The sequence below is a fragment of the Trachypithecus francoisi genome, unplaced genomic scaffold (assembly GCF_009764315.1).
Source record: "Trachypithecus francoisi isolate TF-2019V2 unplaced genomic scaffold, Tfra_2.0 Lachesis_group11, whole genome shotgun sequence".
NCBI lineage: Eukaryota > Metazoa > Chordata > Mammalia > Primates > Cercopithecidae > Trachypithecus > Trachypithecus francoisi.
In genome coordinates, this window is record NW_022681456.1 from 81105162 (window position 1) to 81126804 (window position 21643).

At 50.3% G+C, this 21643-nt stretch overlaps 1 protein-coding gene and 1 long non-coding RNA gene across 4 annotated transcripts; both read right to left on the reverse strand.

Moving 5' to 3' along the window:
- Window positions 1-363: 363 nt before the first annotated feature.
- On the reverse strand, window positions 364-3541 carry MFSD5 (major facilitator superfamily domain containing 5). Of its 3 annotated transcripts, none has more exons than XM_033221923.1 (2): window positions 2700-3541; window positions 364-1953 (listed from the first exon to the last, which is right to left on the reverse strand). In XM_033221923.1, the coding sequence occupies exons 1-2, from the start codon at window positions 3028-3030 to the stop codon at window positions 584-586; spliced, it is 1701 nt and encodes a 566-aa protein (XP_033077814.1). In that variant the 5' UTR covers window positions 3031-3541; the 3' UTR covers window positions 364-583. The 3 variants fall into 3 exon arrangements, with proteins under 3 accessions (XP_033077814.1, XP_033077813.1, XP_033077812.1); XM_033221922.1 differs by lacking the exon at window positions 2700-3541 and adding an exon at window positions 2504-2699; XM_033221921.1 differs by lacking the exon at window positions 2700-3541 and adding an exon at window positions 2289-2444.
- Window positions 3542-9019: 5478 nt separating this feature from the next.
- LOC117090045 lies at window positions 9020-20540 on the reverse strand. Its single transcript, XR_004439882.1, has 3 exons — window positions 19355-20540; window positions 18752-18923; window positions 9020-9834 (listed from the first exon to the last, which is right to left on the reverse strand). It is a non-coding gene; the product is annotated as an uncharacterized LOC117090045 (long non-coding RNA).
- Window positions 20541-21643: the final 1103 nt, after the last annotated feature.

Genomic DNA, 21643 nt, shown 5'->3' on the forward strand with positions numbered 1-21643 from the left:
CCTGTAATCCCAACACTTTGGGAGGCCAAGGTGGGTGGATCACCTGAAGTCAGAGTTCAAGATCAGCCTGGTCAACACGGTGAAACCCCATCTCTACTAAAAAAAAAAAAATTAGCTGGGCATGGTAGCAGGCACATGTAATCCCAGCTACTTGGGAGGCTGAAGCAGGAGAATCACTTGAACCTGGGAGGCAGAGGTTGCAGTGAGCCGAGATCGCGCCATTGCACTCCAGCCTGGGCGACAGAGCAAGACTCCGTCTCAAAAAATAAAAAAATGAAAAAACAAAAAACAAAAAACCTCTAGCTGCCCACTCACCAGAAACTACTGAGAAGGCTACAGGTAAGGATGAGTAAATCAAATCAATGATCATTTAAAAGTGTTTATTTTCTAAATGGGAGTAACACAGAGGGAAATTTTGGCACCTTCTTTCTCGTCCATCACCCCCATTATGTCCTCCCAAACACAAAGCAGTGGCAGGAGAAACCACAGGACAGAGTCACAAAGTCAGTCACAGAGAGATCTGTACAATCCTGGATAGCTGGAATTCAAGAGTCTGTCCCAGCTATTTTGTCCTGGCATGGGGTTACAGCTCAGGGGCATAGGGCTCCTCAGTAGGTGAGGGTACCCGCAGCTCAGCATCATGCCTTACCACGGTGAAGAGTCCCACCACCGCCAGCAGAGCCATCACCATGACAGCAGAGCAAATGCTGAACATGTTCCGAGTACCTGTTTTTCGATCACTGTCATGGAGGACAAGGAGCCCTAGGCAAGCCAGTAAGTGCAGAGGTACCCGGAACCAGTTGAGTACACCAGCCTGCTCTGTCTCAGGGATCACCTTTCTCCGTAGGAAGCTCATGCTGGGAAAGTATAGTCCACAAGCCAACTCAATAAGTAGAAAGGCTATGAAGGACTCCACTGGACTCTCCTGGCCTGGACTGGTAGAGAAAGTTAACATGAAGAGAGAGAAGACGACGATGAGCACAGCAAGGGAGAGCAGGTGCATGGGCTGAAGGTGGTACCTCTTGGAGGTGGCAATACGGTACAGGGAAGAGCCAAGCAGGCTGGCTGCCATGAAGCTGGAGAAGACAATGCCCAGAGGGGCGCCATGTGGGTCCAGCACAGGTGTCCAGAGGAAGACAAAGATGAAGATGACACTCTCAAATAGAGCTTGTATGGTGCCCAACAGCAGCACGCGGCGGTCCGAAAGGAGGCAGCGCAGGCCTCCAGCACAGGTCCTTGAGAAGGCACGCTGCCGGTCATAGTTCTCTCCCCAGTTTCGAAGGGCCAAGGCCCCTGCCAGAGCCAGGAGAGGGATGGCAGCCACAAAGGGCGCTACAGGCCCCAGCCCTATCCAGCTTGCTACAGCCTCAGCTGTCACACCTGCCACTACAGCCAGCACATGGTTCCAGAAGGCAGCTCGAGCAAAGGTAGCTGGGATCCACTCGGCAGGGAAGTCATGCCGTTCCACGTGCTCATGGATGTACCAGGCCTCGAAGGCTGAGAAGAGCAGGGCTGTAGACAGCCCACCAAGTGCTCGGCCCACTAGCAGCACAAAGTAGTCTTGAGAGAGTTTGGTTAAGCAGCATAGTGAGTAAGTGAGGGAGAAGAGCACACAAGAATTCTTGCGACCCAGCCAATCCACAAGGGAGGAGGCCACCAGGCCAAAGAGGACTGTAGAGGCAAGGCCACAGACATAGAGGATGGCAATTTGACCTTCCAGGAAGTAGTAATGCTGGTAGAGTTTATAGAGGTAGGGGGCCTGGAGCCAGTCAGCTGCCAGGGCCAGGAAGTAGACCTGATAGAAGTCCAGTTGAAACCGAAGGAAGGAGGGATTGCTGCAGGCCCTTCCAGGGGGCTTAGCCCGGCATCTTGACAGTTCCAGCCCTAGGCAGGAGGCCAGGAGGCCTACAAAAGCAAGGTAGGCAGTCACCAGCATGGTGGGCCCCCGACGACCTGGGAAGAGAGGTGGGGGTCAGAGTCATATCCATCCTTCGGGCAGCAGGGTCAAGGGGCCGACTGTCTTAAGCAGAAGGCAGCTCCACCCAACCCCGTCAACTCCACTCCCCAAGATCTCAGACCGGAGGGACCAGTTGGGTGGGTGGGAGGAGTGGCCCCGCCAGAGCTGTCTCCTAGGACACTGTGGGGCAGGGAGGGGTAAGAGGACAGGGGAGAGGACTGAGCACTCACCCCATCCTTGCCTGTAAAGAGGGAGTCCCTTCCAATAATCCCGCTCCCCCAAATTCTACTGCCCTTTCCCACAGCACCTCCCGCACACCTCCTTCTATTACCTCCCATCCTCGCTGGGGAGCCTCTTTTTGCCCTCAGTGTCTCATCCTCTGTCCCGGGCATCCCTCCCACCCGCGCAGGCCTCTCGAGTTGCTTCAGGGTCATGCGTGTGCATCTCAGATGCCCATTCCTCCAGGTCACTGGCGCCCCACTGCGCCCCCTAGCCCCTGCCCAGCGATGCCACATCCGCTTGCACCTCGCCCAGACTCCGTCTCACCTGCTGTCCCGGTCTGCGGGGACACCCCGGACACGTCCGGCTCCAGGCCGCCCGGCCACCCTCCCCGCTGTGGCTCCGGCTCCAGCTCGGGTTCCAGCAGCGCTCCCGCCCCTCACAGCTCGCTTCCGGGAGCCGGGCAGGCCTCTGGCCGCCGCCATGATGGCTTCGTCACGTGACGGGGGCGCGGCGCCAGAACCCCGCCCCGTCCGCCCTCTTTCCCCTACCCGGGCGCGGAACTCCGGACACCTGGGGTGGGTCAGGAAGGGGCGACCGTAGGCGGCTGCGGTTGCTCCTCCTGGCCTGGCCTTGCTCGCCGCTCTCCGGTGACACCTGCTCCTCTGGCTCTTGGATGCCTGCGTGGCCACCCCGAAATAAAGGCCAGTTTTCTTTTCTTCTGTGCCTTGCTCGGGAAAGATGTCTGCAGTCCGGTAGAGCCAAGGGCTGGAGCTTCCTAAGGAACAGCACCGCTGCCCAAAGCCGAGACGGTCTCCTCGGTTTGCCTCCTCTCCCACTTCAGTGACCTCCATGCAAGAGAAGCCAGTATGGTCCAGACACCTGAGGGAGGCGGTGTGGTGTAAAGAACTTGGAGTCGGGCTGCAGATAGACTAAGGCGCAATTCTGCCCCTGTCACTTACCAGCTGTGTGGCCTTAGGCAAGCCGCATAACTTCCCAGTGTCCCAGTTTCTTTGAAGTCACAGGAGAGCAATGCCCAAATAAAGAAGGCTAAAGTTCAGTGGCAGCATAGGGTTAAGAACTTCAGCCTTGGCGCTTAACTCCCTACCTTCTGCCACTCAAGCTGTTTTACCTTGGAAAAGCTATTTAACTTCTCTACAGCTTCCGTATTATCTCCTCAAGAGCCTCCAATGACTTCCCATCTCACTAAGGGTAAAAGCCGAAATCTTTATAATGGTCTACAAGACCCTCTGTCCTCTGACCTTCTGCCACTCCTCTGACTTCATCCCCTGCTACTCTCCCTCCTACTCCATCTATATTGGCTACCACCAGGGTCTTTGCACACTGTTTCCTGTACAGTTCTTCTCCAAGATGTCCACGTGGTTCCCCCATCACCTCCTCCAGTTCTCTGTTCAAATGTCACCTGATCTTGGCTGGGCCTGGTGGCTCATACCTGTAATCCCAGCAGTTTAGGAGGCTGAGGCAGGTCGATCACTTGAGGTCAGGAGTTCAAGATCAGCCTGGCCAATATGGTGAAACCCTGTCTCTACTAAAAAAAATAGAAAAATTAGCCAGGCATGGTGGTGGACACCTGTAATCCCACCTACTCAGGAGGCTGAAGCAGGAGAATCGCTTGAACCCAGGAGGCAAAGGTTGCAGTGAGCCAAGATCACGCCACTGTACTCCAGCCTGGGTGACAGAGCGAGACTCTGTTTCACAAAAAAATATAAAATAAAACAAATTTCTAAAAAATGTCACCTGATCAGACAGGCCTTCCGTGGCCCTCCTGTTTAAAATAGCAACAACACCACCTCCAGCACAGTAATCTACCTACTTTCCTTCCAATTCTCTATTCTCTCTGCTGCTTTTACTCTACAGTGCACTATGTATTTTCCTTGTTTATTTATTTACTATCTCGGCCAGGTGTGGTGGCTCACACCTGTAATCTCAGCACTTTGAGAGGCCAAGATGGGTGAATCACTTGAGGCCAAGAATTTAAGACCAGCCTGGCCAATATGGCGAAACCCCATCTCTACTAAAAATACAAAAAATTGCTGGGTGCAGTGGCTCACACTTGTAATTCCAGCACTTTGAGAGGCCGAGGGGGGTGCGGATCATGAGGTCAGGAGTTCAAGACCAGCCTGGCCAACATGGTGAAACCCCATCTCTACTAAAAATACAAAAAAATTTGCTGGGTGTGGTGGCGTGCACGTGTAATCCCAGCAACTTGGGAGGCTGAAGAAGGAGAATCGCTTGAACCTGGGAGGCAGAGGTTTCGGTAAGCGGAGATTGCACCACTGCACTCCAGCCTGGGCAACAGGGCAAGACTCTGTCTCAAACAAACAAAAAAATTAGATGGGCCTGGTGGTGCGTGCTTGTAATCCCACCTACTCAGAAGGCTGAGGGACAAGAGGAGGCGGAGGATGCAGTGAGCCAAGATTGCACCACTGCACTCCAGCCTGGGTGACAGAGCAAGACTTTGTCTCTAAGTAAATAAATAAGTAAATATTTACTATCTCTTCTCCCTACAGATTTTTATCTGTTTTGTTCACCTATATTCCCAATACTTAAAACAGTCATTGATATGTATTGATCATAAATATTTCATAAATATTCTATGAATAAATGAGTAACTTATGTAAATTAATATCAAAAGTACTGGCCCATATTAACTGTTAACACATATCAGTTATTACGTACCTAAGGAGTTTTAAGAAGGTTTAGTCCAGGCCGGGCGCGGTGGCTCATGCCTGTAATCCCAGCACTTTGGGAGGCCGAGGCGGGTGGATCACGAGGTCAGGAGATCGAGACCATCCTGGCTAACACGGTGAAACGCTGTCTTTACTAAAAAAATACAAAAAATTAGCTGGGCGTGGTGACGGGTGCCTGTAGTCCCAGCTACTCGGGAGGCTGAGGCAGGAGAATGGCGTGAACCCGGGAGGCAGAGCTTGTAGTGAGCCAAGATCACACCACTGCACTCCAGCCTGGGCGACACAGTGAGACTCCATCTCAAAAAAAAAAATTAACAACAAAAAAAAGAAGGTTTAGTCCAACTGCCGTAGATGACTTATCTCATCTTATTGTCACAACAATCCATACAGTAGGTACTAACCAGAGTTGGAAAGGTTAGGTAACATGTTTAGAGTTACATAGTAAAAGACAGAGTCAGAACTGGGACCCCAATCTTTCCAGTTCCAAGCTCACATAGTTTCTGCAATTACAGTAGTTCACCTACCTGCACAGCAGATCAGTACATGTTTTTTTTTTTTTTTTTTTTTTTTGAGACGGAGTTTCGCTCTTCTTGTTGCCCAGGCTGGAGTGCAATGGCATGATCTCAGTTCACTGCAACCTCTGGCTCCTGGGTTCAAGCAATTCTCCTGCCTCAGTCTTCCAAGTAGCTGGGATTACAGGCATGCTCATCACCCCTGGCTAATATTGAATTTTTGTAGAGACAGGATTTCTCCATGTTGGTCAGGTTAGTCTTGAACTCACGACCTCGGATGATCCGCGCCTAGCCTGTTGGTTTTTTTTTTAATACTAAAGTTTAGAGATAGGGCAGGAGGGTTTGGGATTACATCTGGAGAAATATTTTCTTTTGGCCAGGCATGGTGGCTCACGCCTGTAGTCCCAGCACTTTGGGAGACCAAGGTGGGTGGATTATTTGAAGTCAGGAGTTCCAGACCACCCTGGCCAACGTGGTAGAACCCATCTCTACTAAAAATACAAAAATTAGCTGGGTGGTAGTGGCACACACCTGTAATCCCAGCTACTTGGGAGGCTGAGGCAGGAGAATGGCTTGAACTCGGGAGGTAGAGGTTGTGGTGAGCCGAGATCACGCCACTGCACAACAGCCTGGGCAACAGAATAAGACCCTGTTCCAAAACAGTCTTGAACTTCTGGCCTCAAGGGATCCACCCGCCTTGGCCTCCCAAAATGCTGGGATTACAGGTGTGAGCCACCGCGTCCAACCTGTAGAAATACTTTCTTATGATAAAACAGCTGGTTTATATCCTACAAGTTCCAAAGCGCTTTCATCCCTAGCTGGCAAACTAGTGAAGAGTAGAAAGGGGTGATGGTTCCCATGCTTTCATCTAGAAACACTTAAGACAGAAAATCATGATTTCCGACTGGGCATGGTGGCTTGCGCCTGTAATCCCAGCACTTTGGGAGGCCAAGGTGGGCAGATCTCTTGAAGCCAGGAGTTCAAGACCAGCCTGGCCAACATGGCGAAACCCCATCCTACGAAAAATACAAAAAAAATAGCCGGGTTCTGGTGGTGCACGCCTATAATCACAGCTACTCAGGTGGCTGAAGCAGGAGAATCATTTGAACTCTGGAGGTGGAGGTTGCAGTGAGCCAAGATTGCACAACTGCACTCCAACTTGGGCAACAGAGTGAGACTCTGTCTCAAAAATAAATAAATAAATAAACAAAAATTTAAAAAATCATGCTTTCTGCCAGGCTTGGTGGCTCATACCTGTAATCCTAGCACTTTAAGAAGTTGAGGCCGGGCGCGGTGGCTCAAGCCTGTAATCCCAGCACTTTGGGAGGCCGAGACGGGCGGATCACAAGGTCAGGAGATCGAGACCATCCTGGCGAACACAGTGAAACCCCGTCTCTACTAAAAAATACAAAAAACTAGCCGGGCGAGGTGGTGGGGGCCTGTAGTCCCAGCTACTTGGGAGGCTGAGGCAGGAGAATGGCGTGAACCCGGGAGGCGGAGCTTGCAGTGAGCTGAGATCCGGCCACTGCACTCCAGCCTGGGCGCAGAGCAAGACTCCGCCTCAAAAAAAAAAAAAAAAAAAAAAGAAGTTGAGATGGGAGGATCTCTTGAGGCCAGGAGTTTGAGGCCAGCCTGGGCAACTAGGGAAACCCCTGTCTGGGCATGGTGGTGGGTGCCTGTAATCCCAGCTATTCCTGAGGCTTAGGCAGGAGGATTGCTTGAGCCCAGGAGTTGGAGGCTGCAGTGAGCTCTGATGGTATCGCTGCACTCCAGCCTGGGTGACAGAACAAGCCCTGTCTTTAAAAAAGGAAAAAGCCGTGTGCGGTGGCTTACGCCTGTAATCCCAGCACTTTGGCAGGCCCATGTGGGTGGATCACCTGAGGCTGGGAGTTCAAGATCAGCCTGACTAACACGGAGAAACCCCATCTCTACTAAAAATACAAAATTAGCTGGGCATGATGTCACATGACTGTGGTCCCAGCTACTCGGAAGACTGAGGCAGGAGAATCGCTTGAACCTGGGAGGCAGAGGTTGTGGTGAGCTGAGATCGCGCCATTGCACTCCAGCCTGGGCAACAAAAGCGAAACTCTGTCTCAAAAACAACAACAAAAAGAAAAAAAAAAAGAAAAAAAAGAAAAAGAAAAAGAAAAAAAAATCATGATTTTCCCAGGGTTACTCAGTAAGTGCCCTCCATCCCAGTCCTGGGCTTCATTCAGCCCCTTGAACTCATGACAGTGAGTCTCTGAATTCTTTTTTTTGAGACGAAGTCTTGCTCTGTTGCCCAGGCTGGAGTGCAATGATGCGATCTCAACTCATTGCAACCTCCGCCTCCCAGGTTCAAGCGATTCTCCTGCTTCAGCCTCCCCAGCAGCTGAGACTACAGGCGCATGCCACCACGCCTGGCTAATTTTTGTATTTTCGTAGAGATGGGTTTCACTGTGTTAGCCAGGATGGTCTTGATCTCCTGACCTTGTGATCCTCCTGCCTTGGTGTCCCAAATTGCCGGGATTACAGGTGTGAGCCATTGCACCCGGCCTGAGTCTCTGAATTCTTAGTGGTATTTCCTTTGGGGTGGAGGTCATCCTGGATGAAGGCAGTGGATGAGACAGGATGACCTTACATCCCTTGCCTTCTATTTCACAGGATGGAGGCCAGTTTTCTACCAGTATTGCATTGCATTTTGCTCAGAAGCACCTAATAGGGACCAAAAGCAATATTATATTATTTTGGTTTATTTTTGTTTATTGTAGGACCTATTCAAAATATGTATACTCCTTAAAGTCTCTCTGGCCCCTCAGAGCTGTGAAGCACAACTGGGAAAGGCCCTAAATGTGGGGACTGTGCCGGCAGAGAACTACAGGGGATACAGGGTGGCCTGGGTGGAGGGGAGAAAGGGCTGGGATCTGTGCGTGGGGAGCCAAAGGGGAAGTCCTGGCTTTCAGGGCAAGTGGGAAGGATGCTCTGGGAGTTACTGGAAACCATGCTTACCAGAGGAACATCATTTAAAACTCTTTTATTATGGAAATGTTCAAACATACACAAAGGTAGAGAGCATAGTTCTATGAACTTCCATATTCTTTTTTTTTTTTTTTGAGACAGAGTCTTGCTGTGTCACCCAGGCTGGAGTGCAATGGTGCGTTCTCAGCTCACTACAACCTCCACCTCCCAGGTTCAAGCGATTCTCCTGCCTCAGCCTCCCGAGTAGCTGGGATTACAGGCGCATGCCACCACACCTGGCTAATTTTTTGTAATTTTTGTAGAGACGGGGTTTCACCATGTTGGCCAGGCTGGTCTCAATCTCCTGATTTCAGGTGATCCACCCACCTCGGCCTCCCAAAGTGTTGGGATTACAGGCGTGAGCCACCACACCGGGCCAGAACTTACATATCTTTTTTTTTTTTTTTTTTTTGAGACAGTCTTGCCCTGTTGTCCAGGCTGGAGTGCAATGGTGTGATCTCGGCTCACTGCAACCTCCGCCTCCCGGGTTCAAGCGATTCTCTTGCCTCAGCCTCCTGAGTAGCTGAGATGACAGGCGTGTGCCTCCACGCCCAGCTAATTTTTGTATTTTTAGTAGAGACGGGATTTCACCATGTTGGCCAGGCTAGTCTCGATCTCCTGACCTCGTGATCCTCCTGCGTCGGCCTCTCAAAGTGCTGGGATTACAGTTGTGAGCCACCACGCCCAGCCCCTTTCTGTCCTTTTTTTCTCTGCTGAAATATTTAAAATTAAATAGGTCACTTCACTCCATACTTCAGCATACATCTCTAGGAAATAACAACCTTCTCTTCTATAACCCAAGAGCCATTTTTATATCTAACAAAATTAGCACTGCTTCCTTGTTATCATAAATACCCAGTCCATAATTACATGTCCCCAACTGTCTTTACAGTTGAGTTGTCCAAATTAGGAACCAAACAGGGTCCTTGTGTTCCATGTAATGGTTGTCTTCTTAAGTCCCTTCTCATTTTTTCCCCCCAGCCATTCACTAGTTGAAGAAATGGGGTCAGATTTCCTTTAGAATGTCACACATTCTGGGGGCGTTTACCTACTTCCTTATTGTGTCATTTTATTTGTTCCTTCATTCTCTGTATTTCCTGTTAAATGGAAGTCAGCACTAGAGGTTTGATTAGGTTTATGTTCAATTTTGTTTGTTTGTTTGTTTCTTTGGCAAGATTCCTTCATTGGTGGTGATGAGTGCTTCAGATTATGTCACATCAGGAGGTACACAGTGCCTGGTTGTGTCACTTTTAGTGACGCTAAGATTCATCCGTGGGGTTAGGTTGTGGCAGCTCAATTTCCATTGTAAAATTCTCCATCACCCATCATCTTTGGTTTCATCCATTAGGTGAGTCTTGCTTTGATCATTACTTCATTAGGAGTTACAAAATGGTGATTTTTCTAATTCCATATTCCTTCCACATTAGCTGGAATTATTCTGTAAATAAGAAGTTGTCTTCACCAATTAGAGCTATTTGGCTATCCTGAAATATAGTTTACACATGCATGCAGGCAGCATAAGTGCTTAATTCTTTTTTTTTTTTTTTTTTTTTTTTTTGAGACGGAGTCTCGCGCTGTCACCCAGGCTGGAGTGCTGTGGCCGGATCTCAGCTCACTGCAAGCTCCGCCTCCCGGGTTCACGCCATTCTCCTGCCTCAGCCTCCCGAGTAGCTGGGACTACAGGCGCCGCCACCTCGCCCGGCTAGTTTTTTGTAGTTTTTAGTAGAGACGGGGTTTCACCGTGTTAGTCAGGATGGTCTCGATCTCCTGACCTCGTGATCCGCCCGTCTCGGCCTCCCAAAGTGCTAGGATTACAGGCTTGAGCCACCGCGCCCGGCCTAATTCTTTTTTTTTTTTGAAACAGAGTGTCTCTCTCACCCAGGCTGGAGTGCAGTGGCATGATCTCAGCTTACTGCAAACTCCACCTCCTGGGTTCACGCCATTCTCCTGCCTCAGCCTCCCGAGTAGCTGGGACCACAGGCGCCTGCCACCACGCCCGGCTAATAAATGCTTAATTCTTTTGCTTAATTCTTTTTTTTTTTTTTTTCTTTATACGGAGTCTCACTCTGTTGCTCAGGCTGGAGTGCAGTGGTGTGATCTCAGCTCACTGCAGCCTCTGCCTCCTGGGTTCAAGTGATTCTCCTGCCTCAGCCTCCCAAGTAGCTGGAATTACAGCCACACACCACAACACCCTGCTAATTTGTGTATTTTTATTAGAGATGGGGTTTCACCATGTTGGCCAGGCTGGTCTTGAACTCCTGACCTCAAGTGATCCACCCACCTCAGTTTCCCAGAGTCCTGGGATTATGGGCATGAGCCCATAAAAGAAATGAACCTAGCCATTTCTTTTTATTTTTTATTTTTTTATTTTATTTTATTTATTTATTTATTTATTTTGAGACGGAGTCTTGCTCTGTCGCCCAGGCTGGAGAGCAGTGGCTGGATCTCAGCTCACTGCAAGCTCCGCCTCCCGGGTTCACGCCATTCTCCTGCCTCAGCCTCCCGAATAGCTGGGACTACAGGCGCCCGCCACCTCGCCTGGCTATTTTTGTTGTTGTTGTTGTTGTATTTTTTAGTAGAGACGGGGTTTCACCATGTTAGCCAGGATGGTCTCGATCTCCTGACCTTGTGATCCACTCGTCTCGGCCTCCCAAAGTGCTGGGATTACAGGCTTGAGCCACCACGACCGGCCTCTTTTTATTTTTTAATTGCCAACTTCCAGAATAAGAATTTGGGAGAAGTATCATTAAAAAAGAAAGACAAAAAAGAAAGAAAAGAGGCTTGGGCTTAAAGCTGAGCAGGAATGAATGGCCTGGATAGTGAGTGGGGAAAGGAAGGGCTATTCTGGTAGACATGTCTACCCCTGGCTCACTCCAGGGCATGGACTGTGTGTCCATGACAGACACTGGTGGAGAGCTCAGTGCTCTGGCCCTTGGGCAGCAATGACAAAGACATGAGACAGGCATGGTGTGCTCTGTTGTGTAGGACCCAGGGAGATAGGGAGATGGGGGGATGGGGCAGTACAAGAGCAAACCAGATATGGGGAGACAGAAAGAGAGATAGGAGTGAAAAAGCAGCTAGATAAAGAAGACATAAAGAGAGACAAAGAAAGGGAGATAGAAATAGAAGGGATCAAGAATGAAATGTGGCCAGGTGCAGTGGCTCACACCTGTGGTCCTAGCACTTTGGGAGGCTGAGGTGGGTGGTTTGCTTGAGGCCAGGGGTTTGAGACCAGCCTGGGCAACATAGTGAGAACCTGTCTCCATTATTGTCCAGGAGTGGTGGTGCATGCCTGTAGTCCCAGCTACTTAGGAGGCTGAGATGGATCACTTGAGCCCGGGAGTTAGAAACTGCAGTGAGTTGTAATTGCACCACTGCATTCCAGCCTAGGCGATAGAGCCAGCCCTGTCTCAAAAAACAAACAAACAACAACAAAAAACTAACAACAAAAAACAAAAAGAATGAAATGCACCCAGAAGCAGAACAGGACAGAAAAGCAGAGAGATATGAGGGAAAAGGAAAGACCAAGGAAGAAAATAGGCATGAAGACAAGGATTGAGACAGAGAAGGGGGAAGAAAAACACATATGCTAATTTTTTTAACCTTTCCTAGGGTGCTGAAGACATATGTTAAATTGATTTCAAATTAGATAGAGTAATAGAGGGATAGAGAGTGGGGAAAACAGATGTAGTGATACAATTAGGTGAAGGCAAAATGTCCCAGTGACAGAGAGTGAGGAGGAAACAGAAATGGAGACAGTGAAGTAGAAAGACAGAAGGAAAAATAAACAGCTAGAAAGACAAGAACGAAAGGAGTCCTAGAGAAGGCAACTAAGAAAAAGAAGCTTGAAACAGATTAGTGCAGGAGCCAGAAAACTGGAGAGACATGGAGCGGTGCTGAAGGGCTCTCAGCCTAGGAGCTCGTCCCAGGCAGATACCAGAGTCTCCCACTTCCAGCTATCTCTCTCTTTTTTTTTTTTTTTTTTTTTTTTTTTGAGACAGAGTTTCACTCTTGTTGCCCAAGCTGGAGTGCAATGGCGTGGTCTTGGCTCACTGCAACCACTCCGCCTCCCGGGCTCAAGCGATTTTCCTGCCTCAGCCTCCCTAGTAGCTGGAATTACAGGTGCACGCCACCATGCCCAGCTAATTGTTTTGTATTTTTAGTAGAGATGGGGTTTCACTATGTTGGCCAGGCTGGTCTCGAATTCCTGACCTCAGGCAATCCACTCGCCTCAGCCTCCCAAAGTGCTGGGATTACAGGCATGACCCACCGAGCCTGGCTGTCAGCTATCTCTGGGTGGCTTGTCTCATCTCCCAGTCCCACCCCTGGGGACAGGAGACTTACAGCTAGCTATGTGTGGATGCCATCCTTAGGAGCCTGAGTCAAGGGTTCCCAGCTTCCCTCATCCCCATGCCAGATGAGCCTGTATGTCACAGATGGGATCACTGCTGCAAGACTGAGGTCATGAGGCTGAGTGAACTCTCAGAGATTTGAAAGACAAGACATACAGGCAGAGGGTTCCTGGCTAGAAACAAAAGACCACAAAGGATGCCAAGGATTTCCAAGTGGAGGGAGGAACCAAATATCTTCCACTCAGCCTCTTCTTCTGGTCCAAAAGCCACTGACCCTTTCTGCCTGACTCAAGGTGAGAGGTCAGGGATTCAGAGACTCTTGGGTCAATCTTGGGTGTAGGTCAGAGGGAGAAGAAGTGGCCTCTGGACAGGATCCTCCAGCTTCTCTAGAGGAAGAGTCCATTTATTCATGTGAACTGCAGAGGAGACTCCAATGGAGGCTCAGTGGAGGGGAAGAAATGACAAACTTGCTCACCTTCAGGGGCCGTGAGGGAGGCCCTGGGAAGAACACTTTCCATTCCAGAGGTTGCAGAGGAAGAGGTTCTGGAACCAGCAGGAGCACACCCAGAAAACTAACTTCAAAGCAGATTCCCACTGCCACCTGCCCAGGACTGGGGGAAGCCAGCTGCCTCTACCTGCTTGAGGGAGGGGTCCAGCTGATCCCTCTCCCACTCCACCCAGCTCCTGCCTCCTTGCCAGGGCAGCAGTGCGGAAGTGCTCCAGGAGACTGGCAGTCTCCTGGTGGGCAACAGTCCACCTAAATTATCAGACAGCGCCCCTGAGAAGTGCGTTGTTGTCCCCTGAAGCAGCAGCTACAGCAGCCAAGGGAGCCTGGAGGCCCCCAGGCAGCCCCTCGGCCACAGCTACAGCTGTCACTGCAGCCTAAACGGGAGCTCAAACAGGCAGCTCGGCTCACGGAGCAAGGATAAACCGGGCAGGGTGAAGGGTGGCAGCAGGTCAAGGGTGGACCGGAGCATGAGACACAGGAGTTATGGGGACAAGTCAAGGGAGGGCAGGCAGGGCAGCGGGGGCAAGAGCAGGTACAGGATGGGCCCGGGAAGCTAGGACAAGTGGGGCAGGGAGTTGCACTAGAGGGACAGGCAGTGCAGAAACAGGGGGGTGGGGGACAGCCAGGGCAGGGGAAGGCACAGGCAGAGGGGGGACAGGACAGACAAGGAGAGGCAGCAGGTGGACCATGCCTGGAGCGGGCAGGAGGCTCTTGGTGGGCAGGCTTCTTATTCCGAGGCCCCAAGCGTAGGCCCAGAGAGAAGTCCATTCAGCTGCAGTTGTGGTCAGGCTGGGGGCTGGGTGAAGGGGAGGACAGGGTTGGAGTAGGAGGGGCGGACGGTGGGGGACAGGATTAAACCTAAGACATGCTGAGCCTTGCTGATCCTGCAGGGAGCTCAGCCCTCCACATCCAGCCCTCCTCTTCCAACCCTCCCCTTCCAGGCCGGCAAAGTTCTCCTACAACCCCCCGCCCCTGAAAATCCTCCAACAGCACCAGATCAGAACACGTTCTTCAAATATGATGTGTACTCCCAGGCCTCCAGTCCTTTGTTCACACTGGTCCTTCTGCTCTGAGTACCCCTGCTCCCTTCTTCACCTGGCGAGGCCCTGTCATCTCTGAAGTCTTCTCTTTTACTCAATCAAAAAGCATTTCTTGGCCAGGCATGGTGGTTCATGTTTGTAATCCCAGCACTTTGGGAGGCTAAAGTGGGCAGATCACCCGAGGTCAGGAGATCGAGATCAGCCTGACCAACATGGAGAAACCCCGTCTCTACTAAAAATACAGAATTGGCCGGGCATGGTGGCACATGCCTGTAATCCCAGCTACTCAGGAGGCTGAGGCAGGAGAATCACTTGAACCCAGGAGGTGGAGGTTGCGGTGAGCTGAGATCATGCCATTGCACTCCAGCCTAGGCAACAAGAGCGAAACTTGGTCTTAAAAAACCCCAAAAAAACAAAAAAACAAAAAAAAAATTATTGAGCTCTAGGCCCCTGATGCCTGAGTCTCCAACACCAACCTCCAGAGCTGCTGCTTCAGGGCCCCCAAACAGCTCCCATAAGGAACTCAGGGAAGCAGCAGCAGGCAATAGCAGTGGCCACAGGAGGGCTCTAAGAGACGGAGTCTGGGATGTAGTTGGGAGCTGGCAGAGGAGGTGGGATGCCTGGGTTCTAGGAACTTCCAGGGAGACCAAGTCCCAGGTGTGAGTGTAGGGGGTGCCCAGCTTTCTCTGGGAGACTGACAACCAGCCTGGTCAACTATTATTTGAGACCTAGTATGCATCAGGCACTGGCCTTGGTAATGGACAAGATAGCTAAGTTTCTTCTCTTACGGAGTTCCCATAAAAGTGAGGGGTGGAGTGGGGTGGGGACAAAAAGCAAACAGGTAAACATATAACTAAGCTTATTTCAGAGCATGAGAAAGGCTATTCTTATCCCAGGGTGATGTGATAAAAAGTGACTCTATCAGAAGTGACAGTTAGACCAGCCCCCAATCAGGTATGACCACCCTTAAGGGCTTTGGGGGAGATGCAGTCTGTCAAAACCTGGCAGAGGAGGCAGAGCAGACCTGGACCAAGGCTGAATGGAACCTGAGTGGCTGGGTTATGGAGAAAAATAAAGCTGAGAAAGGAATAAGGAAGGCTGGAGGTGGCAATCTAAAATTCGGTGGTTAGGGAAGGCATCACTGAGGCAAAGACCTGAAAGAAGTGAGAGAGCAAGCCATGGAAATATCTAGTGGGAGAACATTCCAGAGAGTGGGGACAGCAAGTGCCAGGAGCAAAGATAATCATAGTGGCACAAGTCAGAGAGTAAGGCAGAGGTCCTACCACGCAGGGTCTTGTGAGCCATGGCAGGGACTTGGATCTTATTCCAAGTAAAAAGGGAAAAACAGCTGGGCAAGGTGGCTCCTGCCTGTAATCTCAGCACTTTGGGAGGCCTAGGGGAAGATCGCCTGAGCCCAGAAGCTCAAGACTAGCGTGGGCAATATAGTGAGACCACATTGTTTACAAAAAATTTAAAAAATTATCCAACTTGGTGGCATGAGCCTGTAATCCCAGCTACTTGGCAGGCTGAGGCAAGAGGCAGAGGCTGCAGTGAGCCAAGATCACATCACTGCGCTCCAGCCGGGAGCACAGAGCAAGACCCTGTCTCAAAAAATAATAAAACTAAAAATAAAAATAAAGGCCGGCATGGTGGCTCACGCCTGTAATCCTAGTGCTTTGGGAGGCTAAGGTGAACAGATAGGTTGAGCTCAGAAGTTCAAAACCAGCCTGGACAACATGGCAAAATCCCCGTCTCTACAAAAAAAATACAAAAAATTAGTTGGGCGTCAGGGTGCACACTTGTAGTCCCAGCTACTTGGAGACTGAAGCAGAAGGATCACTTGAGTCTGGGAGGTCAAGGTTGCAGTGAGCTGTGTTTGGACCTCTGCACTCCTGCCTGGGTGAGAAAGTGAGACTCTGTCTCGAAAATAAATAAATAAAAAATAAAAATAAATAAGATAAATAGAAAACCTCTGAAGATTTTAGGCAAGAAATTGTGTGGGTCTTCTTGGCCCTATGCCTGCTCCTGGTTTGAATGTTCTGCTTCGGCTGGGCGTGGTGGCTCATGCCTGTAATCCCAGTGCTTTGGTAGGCTGAGGTGGGCAGATCACCTGAGGTCAGGAGTTCGAGACCAGCCTGGCCAACATGGCAAAACCCCATCTCTACTAAAAGTACAAAAACAAATTTGCCAGGTGTGGTGGTGGGTGCCTGTAATCCCAGTTACTCAGAAGGCTGAGGCAGGAGAATTGCCTGAATTCGGGAGGCGGAGGTTGCAGTGAGCTGAGATTATACCACTGCACTCTAGCCTGGGCCACAAGAGTGAGACTCTGTCAGAAAGGAAGGAAGGAAGGAAGGAAGGAAGGAAGGAAGGAAGGAAGGAAGGAAGTTAGTTAGTTAGTTAGTTCTGCTTCCTGGCCGGGTGTGGTGGCTCATGCCTGTAATCCCAGCACTTTGGGAGGCCAAGGTGGTTATGGTTAGATCACCCGAGGTCAGGAATTCAAGACTAGCCTGGCCAACATGGTGAAACCCCCCGTCTCTACTAAAAATACAAAAATTAGCTGGGTGTGGTGGTGGGCACCTGTAATCCTAGCTACTCAGGAGGCTGAGGCCGAATCACTTGAAACCAGGAGGCAGAGGTTGCTGTGAGCCGAGATGGCATCACTACACTCCAGCCTGGGCAACAAGAGCGAGACTCTGTCTCACAAAAAAGAAAAAGAAAAAAGGCTGGGCACGGTGGTTCATGCCTGTAATCCCAGCACTTTGGGAGGCCAGGGTGGGCAAATCACGAGGTCAGGAGTTCGAGACCAGTCTGGCCAACATGGTGAAACCCCATCTCTACTAAAAATACAAAAAATTAGCTGGGTGTAGGTGGTGGGCACCTGTAATCCCAGCTGCTTGGGAGGCTGAGGCAGGAGAATCGCTTGAACCCGGGAGGCGGTGGTTGCAGTGAGCTGAGATCGCACCACTGTACTCCAGCCCTGGTGACAGAGTAAGACTCCGTCTCAAAAAAAAAAAAAAAAAGAAAAAAAAGAAAAAAGAAAAAAAGGAATATTTCTTGTATAATTGATACAGCCACTTTGGAAATCAATTTGGTGCTATCTAATAAAATTGAACCTGTATATACAGTTTGACTCTTAATTCTATATCCTAGAAAAACTCCTGCATCTGTGACTGGGAAACATGTACAAGAATGTTCATGGCAGCTGGGCGCAGTGGCTCACGCCTGTAATCCCAGCACTTTGGGAGGCTGAGGTGGGCGGATCACGAGGTCAGGAGATCGAGACCATCCTGGCTAACGTGGTGAAACCCCGTCTCTACTAAAAATACAAAAAACTAGCCGGGCATGGTGGCAGGCCCCTGTAGTTCCAGCTACTCGGGAAGCTGAGACAGGAGAATGGCGTGAACCCAGGAGGCAGAGCTTGTGGTGAGCTGAGATGGCGCCGCTGCACTTCAACCTGAGCGACAGAGGGAGACTCCCTCTCAAAATAATAATAATAATAATGTTCATGGCTACATTGTTTATAACAGTCCAAACTGAAAACAACTCAAACATTCACCAACAGTAGAATGAAAAAAATAACTTGTGGTATATCCATGCAATGAGTACTATGCAATAGTAGGAAAACAGCTATGTGTAACAAATTGTATATATCTCACAAGTTGAACAAAATAAGTAGGAAGCAAAAAGTAATAGAGTATCATTCCATTTATAGAAAGTTCAAAAACAGGCAAAGTTGAGCAGTATTGTTCATGAAGGCATACACAGATGCTAAAACTATACAGAAAAACAAGTAATTTCTGTGTTTACGATTATTACAAACGTCAGGATGGTGGTTCCTTTTTAGGGGACTGAGGGAATTGTGAAAAGGATGCATGGGGAACTTCTAAAAGTATAGGAAATACTCAATTTTTTTACCTGGGTGGCAATGAAGTAGGTATTGACTTTATTCCATTTATTCTGTATACTGTTTATAATGTATTGATATGCTCTGTACAGAAGGAGGAAATAAAAGTACCCCTTGTTTCTCAGCTCCATGCCACATTGTTCAGGTCATTATGCTGACATTAGAGCACTTCCAAATGCTCGTCTTTCCCACCAGACCTCGAGGACAGTGATCTCTTTATTTCTGGTACCTGTCAGTACCTGGCACATAATAGATACTCAATGTTTGCTGAATTGGATTAAATTGAATTTCTTAAGTCTCTCATCCTACAGAGAGGTGGGCAGCTGCAGGAGAAGTGGAGGAATGCTGCTATAGTGAAGAGAGCTCAGGACCACCAAGATTTGGGTTCCCATCTTAGCTCTGCCAGTTCCTAGCTGTGTGATATTGAGCAAGTCACTTAACCTCTCCAGTTCTTACTCCCTGCTCTGTTAAGTGGGGATGATAATTGCTGGCTCTCTGGACTTCCCTGACTTGTGGATTAAATGAGATAATGTACATGTCTAGCACAATACCTGGCACATAGTAGGTGCTCAATAAAAGATGGCTTCTCCGCAACCCCCTCCCCCAGCTCCACATCTTTTCTTCAAAGGAGTCCACCAGAAGGGGCAGCCAGACATCAAAGGGTGGGCTGGTGCAGAGATGTAGTTTGGTCAAAGGCTGGCAGACAGGGAGATCTAACTGAAGCTGAATAGAACCCAGGCAGTTGGTGGGAGTTGGCAGGGGAAGCAGGATGCCTAGGTTCTGGGAGTTTCCATCCAGGGGAAGTCCCAGGTGTGGGTGTGGGGGTGCCAGGCTGGCCCCACCCAACACCCTGGCCCCAGGGGATGTGGGCACAGGGAGTAAAGTGGGTCAGAGCAGGGCTGGGATTTAACCCCATTGGTTCCATGACCTCTTTGCTGGCTCTGGAGGAGGCACAACCAAAAAGAAGCCTGCTCAAAGGGCCCCCAATTCCTTTTCAGAAAGGAAGAAACTTGAAACTTTGGTGTCTGGATAGGAGGAATTGGAAGCTCTCCAGTGGACAGAGGAGAGAGAACCCCGTATCCCCTGGATGGAGATTCTGTGCAAAACAGACAGCTACATCCACCCACACATTGGCTGGCACCTGTAGCACTCACCTCACACATACTCCAGGCAACTGTGGAGGCAGACATGCTAGCTCCAGGGAGTGGGACAGGTCAGGGCTGGATCCGGGGGGAGTGGGGGCATGGTAAAGCAGGCTCAGAGGAGAAGGCTTTCTGTCTGGTGAGGCTCCAGCTGGGCAAATGCAGGAATCCCTCACCCTGGAGGATTTGCCAGCGTGGGGCCTTGTTTTCCGTAGTATAATCTCAAATCTCAGCCTGTGAGTCGTCTTCCCTCTCTGTGTCTGTTTCCCTTTCTGGAGGAAATGAATGCATTCTGGTATCTCAGTGTCCTGCTATGACCACGAGGAGGTGCTTACCATCCCTCCCTTATGGCATATTGAAATCCAAGCAGGTCGCAGAAATGGAAGGACCCTCTTCTTTTTGGGGGAGCAGACTGGCTGAGGGCCAGGACCTCAATTCCAGGGCCTTTGTACATACTCTTGAGCAGCACATATATTTCGCTGCCCTTCCTTCTCTCTAACCTCTCCTCATTTTTTCTCCGAAGACTTTCCTGATCTTGGCATGGGGGGAATACTCCTCTGCTCCATTCTCATGGTACCTCATGCCTCTCCACACTGATTATTCCAGTTGCAGTTTTGTGAATTATTATCTGACTCCATCAGACTGTGAACCTGCCAGGGACCATACCTGGGTATTCCTAGAACCTAGCACAGTGCTTACCACGTAGTGGATGCCTAATAAAGATTTGTTGAATTAATGCATGGTGCCTGTTCAGGGAAGAAATTCCCAGAGCTGTTTAGGCTAATCCTAAAATCCTGAGCTTCAAAATTAAGTCCTTAACTATGTGGGGTTCTGGGCAGCACTGGGGCTGGTAAGGACCTTCCACACACAGACTCACTCACCAGGACAGTCAACGAGTTGCCAAGCAGCAGAATAGGCCTGGTACAAGGGATGGAGTGGAGCAAGCATCAGAGGCAGGGCTGGCATCAGCACTGGCACAGAGCCTGCCTAGGGGGAGGAGGTGGGAGAGGAGAGGAAGAAGGGAAAAGAGAGGACACATGTACAAAACATGTTTTCATCACGCTCTCCCTGGGTGCCCTGGTCTCCAAGCCCTGACAGCACTTCCATGCCTTAGTGATGTCCTTGGGGGTTGCAACACAGCTCCCCCCGACCCCCAGTAGACATCTGCCAGACACCTCTGAGCATGGCATAGGACATCCCCCACACCACCAGATTTGGGCATGGGGAAATGACCTATTCAGTGTCCTGATGCTGGACGGTTGGGAGGGGGTGAGGGTGAAAATTAGGGTGGGGCAATTTTCATCCTCACCACTGTCCACCCCCTCCAGCATCAGGACACTGAATAGGTCATTTCCCCATGACTTTCAGGACAGGTGGGACAGATATCTGCATCCTTTTCCTCTCCTCATAATCTCTCCTTTTGGTCTTTGCTCTGGGATGAGGGGAGCAAGCAAAGCCTGGTCTTAGGGCCCCCAAGATATCATTTCTCCAAGTTGCCAAGGTGACAGAGTGGAGCAGCCACAAACCGAGCAAAGCCTAGAAATAGGGATGACCCAAGGGAAAGAGGAATGAGGGGAGCCCCCTCCACCAGTTTCCAGAGTGGGAAGCCCTCTTCCCAAGCCTCCTCCTGGAATCTCTGGACAGAAAGCTGGCTCTATTGCAAGCTGGGGAGTGGAGGGTGGGGAGAAGAATCTGAAGCCTTCACAATGCCCCTCTTCCCTGTCCCCCAATCTGCTGCTGCTGTTTGGTTTGACTTCCAAACTGCTGCAGTGAACAGACCCCAGTCACTGGGTCCTGGGGAGGGGCGGTAGAGGGGCCGGGGGTGGAGGCAGTGGCAATCCCAAGGGGAGGGGCCGGCATAGGGCGGGTCTTCCTGGGCATCGCTGCTTGGCTGCTGCCGTCGGCTGGGGACGAGGAGGCCGCCAGAAGGGAGGAGCTACAGTTACCAAGACGGATGGATAGACAAACGCCCACCAGAGACAAAGACCTAGGCAGACAGACAGACAAACCAAGACAAAGGGAGGGCAGAGACAGTTGGAATTCTGACTTCCTCTGTCTTCAGAGGCTACCCCAAGTGTTTTGTGCCCCGATTTAGGCTTCCCTGGCCCCATTTGCTACCTAGACGCACTGTGTCAGAGCTCCAGCTGTTGATCTTTGGGACCAACCCGAAGCCCCTCTACAGAAGGAGAAGGGAAGAGTTCAGAGAGATGATAACTCAGCAGGGAGAGGAGAGTGTCACGGGTGGTGCCTGGTTCTGTGTCAGAATGCCCGGCCAGGGAGGGAGTGGTGCCCTCGCCTGGT